Genomic DNA, 13,612 nt, shown 5'->3' with positions numbered 1-13,612 from the left:
GTTAGCCCTCCCTTAATTAAATTTATCAAGCTCCGCCTATGCTCCTTGCACAGCAGTTGAACTAGTTGAAGTCACTAAAAAATCACCTGTTGCTTACACAATTTATAACACTAAAAACGTAATACCATTAGAAAATCAATAGTAATGCACTAATGCGTATAAATTAATTTCCCACACTTAAGAGAGCAATCAGTAGTACCAGTAATAACAGTACTGTCTGTACTCAACTACAAAAAAAATAAATAAATGTGTATACAACTATAAACAGTATAAACCATTAGACAATTGTTATTTATTCTATTATTAGACCGCCGCCAAGGTATAAATATTAGTCACACCCGATACCATAAATAAAATAAAATTACCGTTAAATCTATTATCACATCGAAGTTGATCGTTACCTGCATTTGGAATGTAAAATATAAATATAGAATGATAAACGATAATTTAATATCGTATTATCGTCGTTCTTCATCTCGTAAAACGTCAGTACTCACTCGTCACGAGCGTTTGTACTTAGTTGTACTTGTACCGCATAGCAGTATTGGTAATTATGTTATATAATTATGGTGTGGTGATGTGCACGCTTGATGAGTGCGATCATAACTACCGTGTATCGTGCAGTTTGTATTAAGAATTTCGTTTATCGACACTTAGGACTCGCTTTTTTTTTTGTGTTTCGCGCGTTAGTAAAATGTATATATAATATAGTCTTTGTAGTTATTATAGTTTTGTTGTAATATTGTCGTATAGTTCATCATATTGCTTCGACACATGTAAGTATAAAAATTTTATTTTATTAAATACATGTCATTTCCGCGATTGGTAGACATCGTCAAGAGGTTGTATTTGAAAACTATCAATTTCAATATAACATCTACAATATTCAACATATTAGTATATTACCCGACATTAATAGGTTTATCTGTACAGCTAACTACTCGTAGATGGCTTTAAACTCGTAAACCATTAAAAACCCTTAAACCTTAGTTTTCTTCCTCTTACAATCGTACAATAGATCAGTAAATATGCGTTCAGAGAACCAATTTTGTATTGTTAGCTTTAACATTAGAGTGAAACACCATTTATAAAATTGAAAGGTAACAATAATTTTTGATGCATGAGCTCATCTGCTTTTAATAGTATTTTAATTTGTAACTTTGTAAGTGAGTTATAATAACAATAAAAGTCTATGAGTTGTTCTAGATAATAATAAATAAAGATTTTTTCTAGATAGGTCTAATAAATTGATGAAAATGTTAATAAATACATAATTATTTAAATTATAGATCAATACAAGATATCAAACATTTATTTTTGGAGAAAAGTTGGTAGGTCCCATGACAAAATACATGTAATACATGTATTTTGTCATGCTAGGCCACTGACCACGCCATTGATAAATATTCTTACATTTTCATTTATTGATAGGTAAATTTACTCTAGTATCAAAACTAACAAAATGGATTCTGATGAACACAAATTTGCTAAATTGTATGTTTGTAAGACATAAAATATATGTGGGTTTGGTATTCTCTTAAATTATTTTCTAATCTGTGTATTATAGCTATACCTGTATTAAATATGCTTGATTTTAATTTTCAAGATTTAGTAGCAAGCATGGTTGAAATATATTGAAGTATATTTCAACTATGGTAGCAAGTATATATATACATGTGAGTTGTAGATTTAGCAGGTACCAACTTAGTTGTGTTCAATGTATTGAACTAGTTTTAGGAAAATTTCTAAATAATTACAATCCTTTTAGTAAATTATTTTATTGTCATAAGTACTAGGTATTTGATACATCTTTGGTAATTACTTGTCTTAGTATCTATGTATAGTGGTGATTGAATAGCAATGGCGCAATTTGATAACAAGGGGCCTATATAAAAATTTCCAGACCGGGGCCCTTGCCTAAAAATAAAAATGAAGAACAGTGATACCTTATAATAACTTTAAAAAATATTGTTTTTTTACATAGTCACATGTCATAGTATTAATTAATTCAAATTTTTTTTTATATAAAATTAAACAAAAATTATCTCTTTGTTTTTACAACAGCAAAATCAAATCCAATTCATTATTATTAGATAGTAATACAAAAATTCTATATTAGATAGTTTTTTGTCTTATTATCGTCAGACACATAGGTAATATTGTCACGAGTCATAACTTACACAGTACACACACCAACATAATTATTATGTATAATAATAAAAGAAGTTTTCAATTATAGTGTATACTCTAACTCTATACTTGCATTTCGGATCTATACTGTATTACGATACATTAAATTGCTTTCTCAATTTCTCATATAGGTATTCGTAATTTAAATTATTCTCTAATTTAAAAGAGTAAAGACATAATTATTTATTATATTAAAACAAATATTATAATATGAGTTTATATTATAGATTATAGTATAGGAATATCGTACATGGGTTTTTTTAATTAAGGGGCCCCTATGAATTGCACACCCAACACTCGATAATTGCGCCACTGTTGAGTAGGTTCTCAATAATCCTTAATTAACTCAATAATATTTATACCATTCTAACATCATATAATTCTAGTATCTAATAAAAAATATTTATGATTTAGATTGTTTTAAATGAAAAAAACTCAAATTTATTTTACAATTTTAGTAATTTTCGATTTTTTTCATTGATTTTTTACGGCAATTAAATATTCTATGTTATTTAAATGTAATTTACATACTTATTTACCTGCAACTTACTATGGCTAAATGGTGTCGAGTATGAAAATGTATTTTTATTTTTGATCATCGATGCTATTCTTTATATGCTTAAAGCCGATAGTATTTTGACAGCATTTTTTCCTAAACTAGTTCATTTGACATATTTTAATAAGAAAAAATCAAAAAGGATCTCTTGATATTGAATTTTTACTCCTTCTGATAATGTAGATATAGTAAATATGAACTATGTCCCTATCACATCTGTTAATGTGGAACGTTGTTTTAGTCAATACAAGAGTCTCCATCCAAATTGTCGCAATTTTTTGTTTGAAAACTCAATACGTTGTTTCTCATTGCTTTGTCCTGGGATATTTATAGTTTTATATACCTATATCATTTTTATTACTTTTATTTAATATTCATATTTATAAAATAATATTTTTTGTAGTTTTTAATACTAATAATAAATTTTGATATTTGATATTTACATATTTGGATTCTTTGTTACAATAAAATCTGTTCCCTATATATTATGCATACATTATATATTTTAGTTGTATACATTTTTCCAATATTTTTACTTTACAGGTGATAAACTGACTAATATGGAAGGTAAATGTTGGGATGCCTATATTTCATATTTTTATTCATTTAAGAACTTTTATATACAAAACAAAAATGATCAACAGGTTATTCAAAAAATAACAACAAGTCTTCAACTTCTTGAAAATGAAGATTCAATATTGATTTCCGCATTGCCCGGAGATCTAGTTGCTGCTAAATATGAAAATGATGGTCTTTGGTACAGAGCTAAAATTTTAAATATTGAGGAAAATAATTTCACTGTTAAATTTATTGACTATGGAAATTCTGAATTATCATCAAATCTTAAAATACTTCCTAGCGAAATAGCTTGTTACCATGCAATGGCACATCATTGCATACTTGATGATATAGACCATGAAGAATATATACTTTCAATTGAAAATGATGTTTATGATATAATTTTTAACTTTTTAGGATCTATTGAAGTAATTGTAACTTTTTTAAATAACAAAGAAACCTATTTGGTGAATATGAAGTGGGATAATAGATGTATAAAGACATTTGTAAATAATATTATTTCATACGGAATTACTCCAAAGACATATGAAACCTTGAAGGAAATTGATCAGTCTGGTGCAAAGATGGTTGTGACTCTTATTTATGCTCAGTCAATAAATGAATTCTATGTAGAAACTGAAGATAGCAAAGAAATACAAAATAAAATTGAGTATATACTTGAAAATGAAACGGTTTGGGAACCGTTGACTGAATATAAAATTGGTAAAATGGCGATTGCAAAAAGTATGACTGACTATAGATGGTATAGAGTAAGACTTTTAATGATACACGAAGGAGGTGAATGTACTTGTTATTTCATAGATTATGGAGTACAAGACAAATGTTCAGAATTTTATGAAGCAGTTGGTTATTTAAAATTGGCTCCTCCATTTATTAAACTATGTTCATTATATATTCCAACTATAAAAAAAGATAAAAAACTGTTTGAGAGTTTATCAAAAAGTTTTATAGATGAAATGGAACAATATAAAAATAAAAAGATGACTATAATTGTAGTAAAAACTGGCGAGCCATGTGTTGTTGAACTTTTTATTGATGATTTTAATGTGGTCAAACTAATCGAACCTATTCCAGTGATTGTATTTAATGTTATTCATATGAATATATTAACAGTTCAAATAAATTCTCCTAGTAGACGTGCTGTTATGAATGAATTAAGTAAAATTAAAACTTTAAACCCTGTTGAAAAACCAAAATATTGTAACATATATGGAGCTTTGGTTAACAATCACTGGTATCGTGCAGAATTAAAAAATAAGTTTAAAGGTTCAATGGATGTAATATTGGTAGATATGGGAAGTAGTATTATAAATGTAGAAAAATTATTCCAACTTCCTAAACACATAGAAAATGTTAAGTATTTAACATTACGTTGTTCACTTGGTTTGGATGAGAGATACTTTAGTTTATTTAAACTGAAACTTTTATGCAATAGTAAAACAGAATTTATGATGATACTATTTAAAAACAATAATGCTGATGGCCATCTTATACATTTATTTTTGAATGATGAAGATGTCACAACCATCATAAAGAAACATTAAATAAATAAATGTTATGTTGTGAATTTCTATACGAATTATATTATATTATAATATTTATTAATTTATTATATTATACATATTCATGACCATTAATTTAAGTTTATTTGATTGTTAAAATATACACTTTTGTAATATATCCAAAGAAATAAACATTTGTCATATTTTTTATTTTTTAATTATATAAATTTGTTAACTTGTTTTTTGCATGTGCTAATAGACAATGTTACAAATGCTTATTAAACAGGCTATTTACTTATGATAAAACTTATAAATTTGTCAATTTTCTAATTTTAAAGTATTTGCTATTAATTATCTATGTATAATATATATAGTATAGTAAATATTTTTTAATTGTATCAAGTTTGAGGCTTTATTAAAATTGAAATAAATTAAGACAACAAAAGCAAAAAGTTCTAAAGTATGAAGCCAAAGAAATTATTTTTAGAAAAATCTGATAAATTAGTTTTAATACTCTTAACTATAACTATTCCCAAAAATTTAAAAGTTGATAACTCAACTGAGAGAAGTAAAGTTTTTTCTTCATCTGACGTTTGTCAGTTATGCCATCTAAAAAAAATTACCAATTTATTTAAAAAATGTAATCCATATACATATTTATAAATTTGATAAGAAAGTATAGTTATAATTTTGTTTTTTAATAATCATTTTAAAACAGTTAACTCATTAAAAACTTACTATTTTTTTGTTCTACATTAACACAATATTTAGTTGTATGGTAGGTATTTACATTATATAATTTTAATATTTACTATAGTATAGAGTATTTGGCTGGCGTCCGCGGGGACGTTGGTCTGGTTTTGTGGCTGGTATAAATATATTTGATGTCGGCCAGTGGTCGCGACTGGGTAGAGGTGGACAAAGCTGTGCGCCACAGAGTTGTTACTACCTGAATCAATTGAGGCGAATAAGCAGATTGCGCCCTGTGCCTGTGCGCAGAGCCTTATGTGGCCCTCCACAAGTATATTATTAAAATTGTTATTTATTTATCTTGGGGTTATATATTTATCCAGTTTCATTACCTAGTATTTAAAGAATTAATTGTTAAATTGATATTACTTATTAATGTTACGTATTGGTACTGATCTTGGGGTTGAATTCTGGTTATGGCCAGACCAAATTTTTAAAGGTGGTAGATATGAATACAAGTAATGAATCAATCAATCATATAAATCACTATTATTATGGTGGAGAAGATGGTATAATTGCAATACATTGGCGCTGTTCGCCTGACCATTCAAAATTTTGTTTGGTACCAATGGACTGTCACGACCTCACTTGATCATATTTTGAGAACTAATAATTAATGTGGTAAATAAAAATTATTTCAATAATCATCTTGGATTTGTAATCAAGAAATTAGTATTGGGAAATAATTTTTTTGTGTATGTCACTGAGTATATATATATATATATATATATTTATATATATCTTAGTCCATGGTTTATGTCGTATGTATATTATATACTTGTTATTTGTATCGAAATCCAAAAAAGAATTAACATACCATAGTTTCATAAATTAAACATAGACAAGTGATGGCAGCATTTGTGTGTTATTGCAATTTGTATCATAAATTATGAAGTACATTTGAACTAATATTTTAATTGAGTATTTAAACGTAAAAACAGATCTTGATTAGTAGTTAATAATTGTATTACATTATCAATAATATCATGCTCACGTTAAACATAAGATTCTGAAATATCCACTACTATTAAATATACATGGTTATTAAGAAGTATTGGTTAAAGTTAAAGTTTTATTCATACAAATTATTTCTTGTTAAACTATTATGAGTTTATAAACACTCCTAAAAGTATCTGTTACTTTAAAACCAGGTAGTCGTACATCCATGCCACCAATAAACAAATATGACAAAAAAAAAGAATGGCCGCCACTTTAAAAAACAGTCTTGAATAAATGCATATGTACAATCACTATTTTAGTTATAAAATCTTTGTATCTGTTCTAAAAGATAAAACGTGTACACATAACTATTAACAATAGTACATTTTATATATTAATAGTATATTATATATAAAAATAAACATTAACTATACTACAACGATTTGCATTAATTTTCTTTTTTGATCCCTCCAACAACTTTTGGATTATATTTAAACGTCTTAACTGGTGCTGCTCGGCCGGCTTGTGTGAATTTCATATGATCTAAACGTTCTCTTTCTTCAATTTCTTTTACAACTTGCATATTTTTCCATGCTATGAAACAAAATGGAACATGTTATTTTATTAATGTTATGTGTTAAAAATAACTAATTAAAAATACTTACACTCCTTAAACTCTCCAATGACTCCTTTCTTTTTCGACTTTGGTTTTTCTACATTTCTCTTTTCTTCGATATTAAAATAATTCCTTACACTTGGAATTTTCAAAAATAATACTTGGCCTAGTGAAATAAAGTTAGTAGATGCCCAATATAAACATACTGCCTAAAAACAATAAAAGTAATAGTGATAAACTGTTAAATTATATTGAATTTGATTTTTTTAAAGCTATACAACATACAGTCTATTATTTACTTTTAATCCAGTGTTAATAATAATTAACATAGAATTGTATTTGTCTTATCTAATTAAATTATAAAAACAAATAGATTATCTGTTTAATTAATAAAAGTATGAATCACATTTCTTACAATACCAAAATTATTAGAAAAGGTTAAAATAAAAATATTAACATTTAATTAAATTAATACTCACGCATGGAAAATTCACAATAAAAGGAAACACAACAAGAGGTAATACACGAACTCCATATTTGAGATATTTTCCAAATCCTACACCTGAGGAAGCAAGTTTACCAATATCTGCTCCAAGCTAAAAAATTTAAAAACAAATTTATGTATATATATATCATTTATACAATCCCATTACAATACTACCTCTAATGTCACACCAAGAGTGATTACAGTAACAACAGGCAATATGAAATACTGGTCAGGCAATGTTATATCTGAGAACCACCAAAGACCTCCATATTTAAAACTTTCCAAAGGTAACATTGCCATACCTCTTAATCCCAAAAACATACTTAAAAATATAGGAAACTATAAAAAAATTGTATTAATAATTATTATTTAAAGATCAATTTTTAGAATAGAATGTCAATTACTTGAACAGCTGGTAATATCATACCCTTCAACGGGTTTACTTGATTTGTTTTCATAAATAACATAAGTTCTTGTGATGCTCTTGCCACTAAAATAAATATTAATTTTAATATCAATCATTTCATTTTATTAAATAGTAATTTAATTAAAATGGTTTTGATACTTTCATAAATTTTTAGACACATAATAGACTTTCATTTTTTCTATTAGACTTAAATGCAATTATAAAATATTTTCAGGTATAGGTTATTTCTCTATCCAGAAAATAATTTCCCAACACAAATTTGTACAATAACCATACTAAATTGTATAGAAAAATCATTTAAAAAGAAACGGTATGTTGTAATAACATAATAATTAATTTAAATTACTGGACACTGTAGTCTCATTAATCTACTAAGTATTAATTTAAATAATATTTTATCTGGTAGTAAAGTAATAATAACCCAAGGAAATTTAGACGCCGCATGAAGAGAATATAGTGACTAAGTAAGAAAAAATTATTATTAAAATAATAATGTAATTTTACAATTGGTAAAATTGAAAATAATAAATTAATTTTCGGTTGGTAGCCTATTGGTAACAATTATACGAATATTTTATAATTGACTTCTTTGCAGGTAATCTAATATTGATAATATTCATTAGTTGAATAATATAGTTATTTTGTATCACTAAAACAAAAAAAGGTGTTTAAACTCTAATTTAAGGGAGGGGCATGAGATTTTTGAAAATATACAAGGAGAAAAAACTTGAGAACCGGTGCCTTAGATTAATTTTTATTTCACAAAAAGTTGACAAGGATTCAATGTATATTTCTGAATGCGAGGGTATCATACGTAAAATTTTTTTTTGGAAGGGTGAGGAAAAATTATATAAAAAATGTCTTAAATATAACTAAATTCAGGTTAAATTTTATTTCTATACATAAATGTAAACATGCTATAAAGTAAGTATTAATAATTTGTATTGTTGCTTATTATACATAACTAACAAAAAACTTAAAATGTTATGTTAGATGTCACTAATTTTGACATTTTGAATGAAATTATATAGTTTTTAAAATCTAGTACAAGTAAATAATTTTCAGTTTACATTTAAATTGGTGACAAGTGCACTAATTATATTAACAATTTTTAAGATGACTCTATTATCAGTATTAAATATAAATAAATAACTTACTTTCATAAGGATTTCCATGTAATCGAGCTTCTGTCATTTTTTCTTGGTATGCTTGAATCTGAGGCATATTATTATTCATTTTTGCAGTATGGCGTTGAGACGTAACAACTAAAGGAAAAACTAATAAACGTAATATTGTGGTGCCTAAAAGAAAAAAATAAGTTTTATGTAATATTATTTTGATATAACAATTTCATGTATGTGTTTAACTATAATAGGCATGGTAAGTTATAAAAAATAAATATTATCATGAATAAAGTATTTAAATCTTTTATATTTTTTAAAATCTAAACTTCACAGCGGCATATTATTTTTATGAAAATAATTATTGATGTATAAATCAAATATTTACTTAATTGCTTTTATTATTAAATGTTTGTATAATTTAATAAGTACCAGTACTTTCCTTTTATACAATAGCCGTAGTTAGCTATTTTGCTAATACTACAAACTTGAGAATATCCACATGCCATGTACCGGTTCTAAAATTTACAATTATCTATCACTATATTATTAGTATCTCCAATAAATTGCATTTATTTACTATTTAAAACTAGCGTAACAATTTCTAATCTTGATGTAGTAATCACAGCTCAAGATTTAAAATCTGTTAATTTTATTTCATAGTAAATTTTTATTTATAAAATATTATTAGTTTCTATCTTTACTAAAGACTAAAAATGTAGTAGAGTTGCTTAAACTTAACTTTTAAACATATTACAAAACTATATTATAATACTATTTATCATTGTAATATAATTTTATAAATAAACTTTATTATTTTATAAATATTAAAAATAAAGCATGATTTGTAAAAAAAAATAAAAGGTAGTCTATGTTCTATGGCACTAGGAAAGTGGCAAATATTTGCTTACCTGCTATAATTGCACCCCACCAGGGTAAACCACAAGAGACGTGCATAAATTCTAAAGCATTTTGTAATAATCCTACAGGAGTGAACGAACCAAGTCCTGCACTTTGTAACGTCTGTTCACCTAATGAATTCTGTAGGAATGTTCATATTTATATTATTATTATAACAGTCCCTTCCAAATATGTTTATACATAAAAAAAAAAGTTTACCAGGGCTATTGCAACTTGTTCGACTGCTGCTTCAATGGGTACTTCTGGTGCATCTGGTATAACATCGTCAGTTAGATCTACGGGTTCACGGTTGTCTGAAGAAAGTAATTCCGGCTGTCCATGACCATCACCACTGCTATGTCGAATAAACGTGAAATTTGTAGCAGTTAAGTGTCTAAGATCTGGCGTCGGGAACTTATAAGGACCGAGTAAAACCAGCCGTTTGGAGATGGAAACTCGGTGGAAATGACGCACCTGTCCAACTTGCATACGAAAGCACAAGTTCATAACTAATCGCGGTGGCGGCATTGCGAAAAACAAGATTTATGAATCAGTCGAGAACACTCACTGCCTCACTATGGCCTTTGGGCCAGTATTATTCGATATTATGGTACCCACGATGTTACTATGCAGAAAAGATAAGGTGAAGCCGATATGCCCGCTCTCGTATCATTCAAATTTCATTTCTACGATATTTACACCAAAAATTACAACGATCTGTAGTTCGGAATTGCTCACCAGAGTACGCTAGCATTCGTCTGAAGGTCAATTTTGGGATAGATAAAAGATATGATTAAGATTTATTGTTATAAATTTATATTCATATGTATTAAATTATGTACAATGTAAAAATGCTTATAATCATAATTTTAATATTATATTTTAGATATTACAGTTATATAGTATGAAGAAAAGTGCTTTACTTACACTACCTTATGTTCCACAAAATAGTTGTTCCAACGATCAATTGTTCTATAATTTATTTATACCACTCTTTATGATTCGTGTTGATTACTTACGAAAGTCCTAAAGTCTAAATCTACGATGCCATATTATAGCCATAGCCCATTAGCCAATGAGAATACTATAAGCATTCAATTATTCAATGTTTTTCCGTTCTAATGCTTATCCTTTTCTAATATATTGTTTATACTGTTGCTGTGTTGGTTTCTTTCAAATTGTATTTGTACCAAATTTGCATAATTTCCATGTTCCATTACGTATTCTGCTATATCAGACAAAAAAAATACCTACTTTTTAAAAAATATTTTCATTATGTTCATGTATTGTGTCCATTTATGAGAGGTAATTTTTAATTTTGGTATCAGTTTTTAGTGTCCACGTCCACTATAATTAGGAGAATCCACTGTTAAAAGGTTATATAACTCCTATTATGTGCATATATTTTTTCCGGGGAACTTAAAAGTGTCCACTATTGGGAAGGGTTCACTATTAAGAGGTGTCCATTAATAGAGGTTTCACTATACCGTCTGCACCTATATTGTATTCTAAAAAATGTAAATTTTAGATCTTCGTGGAACTTTTGTGTAAATATATACTATATAGGACCCATTTGTAAACGTTTTTAGATATTTCAGATATTTCTATAGATTATTATTATGTACGTACCTACGTGGCTACGTATAAAGATGTATAATGGGTCATTTTGAGATGTATATGATGTATGAATAATGAATAATGAATATATTTTATAGTTGTATTTATTATAAGTAAGTATTTTTAGTATTTGTATTTAGATAAGTAAAACAAAGTTTATGTACATCGTAATAATAATAATAATCTTTATTGAATCATCATCAATTACAAAGTAGGTACAAATTCTACGATATTCAATAAAAATAAATTTCAAAACAAGAAAAAACAAATAGTAGATACTTTTATGAAGCTGTCCCAAAAAGCTTGTGATAGGGAACAGCGAATTAAAAACAGTTATACAATAAAATTAAACATAATTTAAAACAATACTAAACATATACGCCAAATCCAAAATTAAATATTAAATAATTACTAAATGCCAAATATAAAATAAAACATAATTCATAAAATGTTTAAATCTAAAATCGGTACAGTTTAATATCTTGATATAGCAATATTTAATTGTCTTAAGAGACTGACTGAATTTCTTATTTACCTGTGTATTAGGGTTTACTTCATGCTTTAATTTTGTGTGATAGTGATATTTGGGTTTTGAAATATCAATATTTTTATCAAAAACATATGAAAGAGCACTATAAATATATAACTAGTTATATTTTTGATATTTAAATCAATATATAAATTACCAATATTATAACTAATTGGTTTTTTTCAATATAACTCTCAATAATGAATCTATTGTAATATTAAGTTTATGTATATATACGTCGACAGAATATGTACATGAAGTTGCCCCCCCCCCACTTCAATTTAAAAATACCACCAAATAATTACAAATCGTGTTTGGTATTTCCCTAATTGCAAATCTTCCAATTTTGAGTAAAATCAAATTCAATATTGGAGGGGGGCAAAATTCATGTAGCCCTCCACTTTGTCCGATCGATTTCAAAATATCACCAAACCATTGCAAATAATTGCAAATCGAGTTATCCTAATTGCAAATTTTTTTTATATTTTTTATAAATTTTTCAACTTACGTCAATTTGTATCTACGTATCATTTATGAAAAGACAGTTTATTATAATATAATACTAATAACTACTCTAGGTATAGTTTAAAATAATTTTGCATTATTTAAAATTGAACTGTTATAAAGTTGATGTGTACTGACGTACTGTACCAACAGTTATTAAAGTATGTGTTAAAGTTGTGTTATCCAATAATACCATATAATGTAACTATATAATATTATACTTATAGGGTATAATCGTTTACTAATTATAATGTAACAAAAAAAGATGAATTAATTATTTTGTTATTTATTTTATTGTTTTTAAATTTATATCATAGGTTGTGAAGAAAAATAATGTAGTATTATGGTATATAATAATTAATCAATAGAAAAATGATTCTTTTTTACAAAATTAAATAAAATTAATTTTCCTCTTTTTGTTTTTTTTTTTACTATCAATAATTTATTCTATAATAATAAAGTAAATACGTACTAAATACTGATAATTATTATTCTTTTTTTTTTACTTATAATTAGGTATTTTATAATTACAAAATGTTTCTTAGCCTTTCAAATAATATGACATCGGTAATATGCAAAATATCATTTGGTCAATAATATCAGATTGATTTGAAACGAAATTTTTAATTCCAGACTAGCTATGAAAAACACAAAATTTATACAAGTAATGAAAACGAAAATGTATACATGCATAAATTGGTAAAAACATAAAAAAAGGTTTGCAATTATTTGCAACTGTTTAGTAATATTTTGAAGTCAAAGTGGGAGGGGGCCAGCTAAAAAAGTTGAAAAATGCATAAAAATATAGAAAAATAAGATTTTCAATTAGGGAAACACAATTTGCAATTATTATTTGGTGGTATTTTGAAATCGATCAGACAAAGTGGGGGGATAA

At 26.3% G+C, this 13,612-nt stretch overlaps 2 protein-coding genes across 2 annotated transcripts; one reads left to right on the top strand and one right to left on the bottom strand.

Moving 5' to 3' along the window:
• The first annotated feature begins 514 nt into the window (after window positions 1-514).
• Window positions 515-4,890, top strand: LOC113553806 (maternal protein tudor-like). Its single transcript, XM_026957344.1, has 2 exons — window positions 515-776; window positions 3,290-4,890. Exon 2 carries the CDS (start codon window positions 3,307-3,309, stop codon window positions 4,867-4,869), a length of 1,563 nt encoding a protein of 520 aa, XP_026813145.1. The 5' UTR covers window positions 515-776; window positions 3,290-3,306; the 3' UTR covers window positions 4,870-4,890.
• A 1,538-nt stretch (window positions 4,891-6,428) lies between these two features.
• Window positions 6,429-10,767, bottom strand: LOC113553180 (mitochondrial inner membrane protein OXA1L). The gene is made up of 8 exons (XM_026956364.1): window positions 10,287-10,767; window positions 10,079-10,208; window positions 9,204-9,347; window positions 8,024-8,109; window positions 7,794-7,958; window positions 7,612-7,728; window positions 7,182-7,341; window positions 6,429-7,110 (listed from the first exon to the last, which is right to left on the bottom strand). The coding sequence occupies exons 1-8, from the start codon at window positions 10,593-10,595 to the stop codon at window positions 6,965-6,967; spliced, it is 1,257 nt and encodes a 418-aa protein (XP_026812165.1). The 5' UTR covers window positions 10,596-10,767; the 3' UTR covers window positions 6,429-6,964.
• Between the last annotated feature and the right edge of the window lie 2,845 nt (window positions 10,768-13,612).

Source organism: Rhopalosiphum maidis, chromosome 2 (genome assembly GCF_003676215.2).
Source record: "Rhopalosiphum maidis isolate BTI-1 chromosome 2, ASM367621v3, whole genome shotgun sequence".
Taxonomy (NCBI): Eukaryota; Metazoa; Arthropoda; class Insecta; order Hemiptera; family Aphididae; genus Rhopalosiphum; species Rhopalosiphum maidis.
Note: the sequence above shows the minus strand (reverse complement) of the source record. Positions and strands in the feature narration are given on the sequence as shown.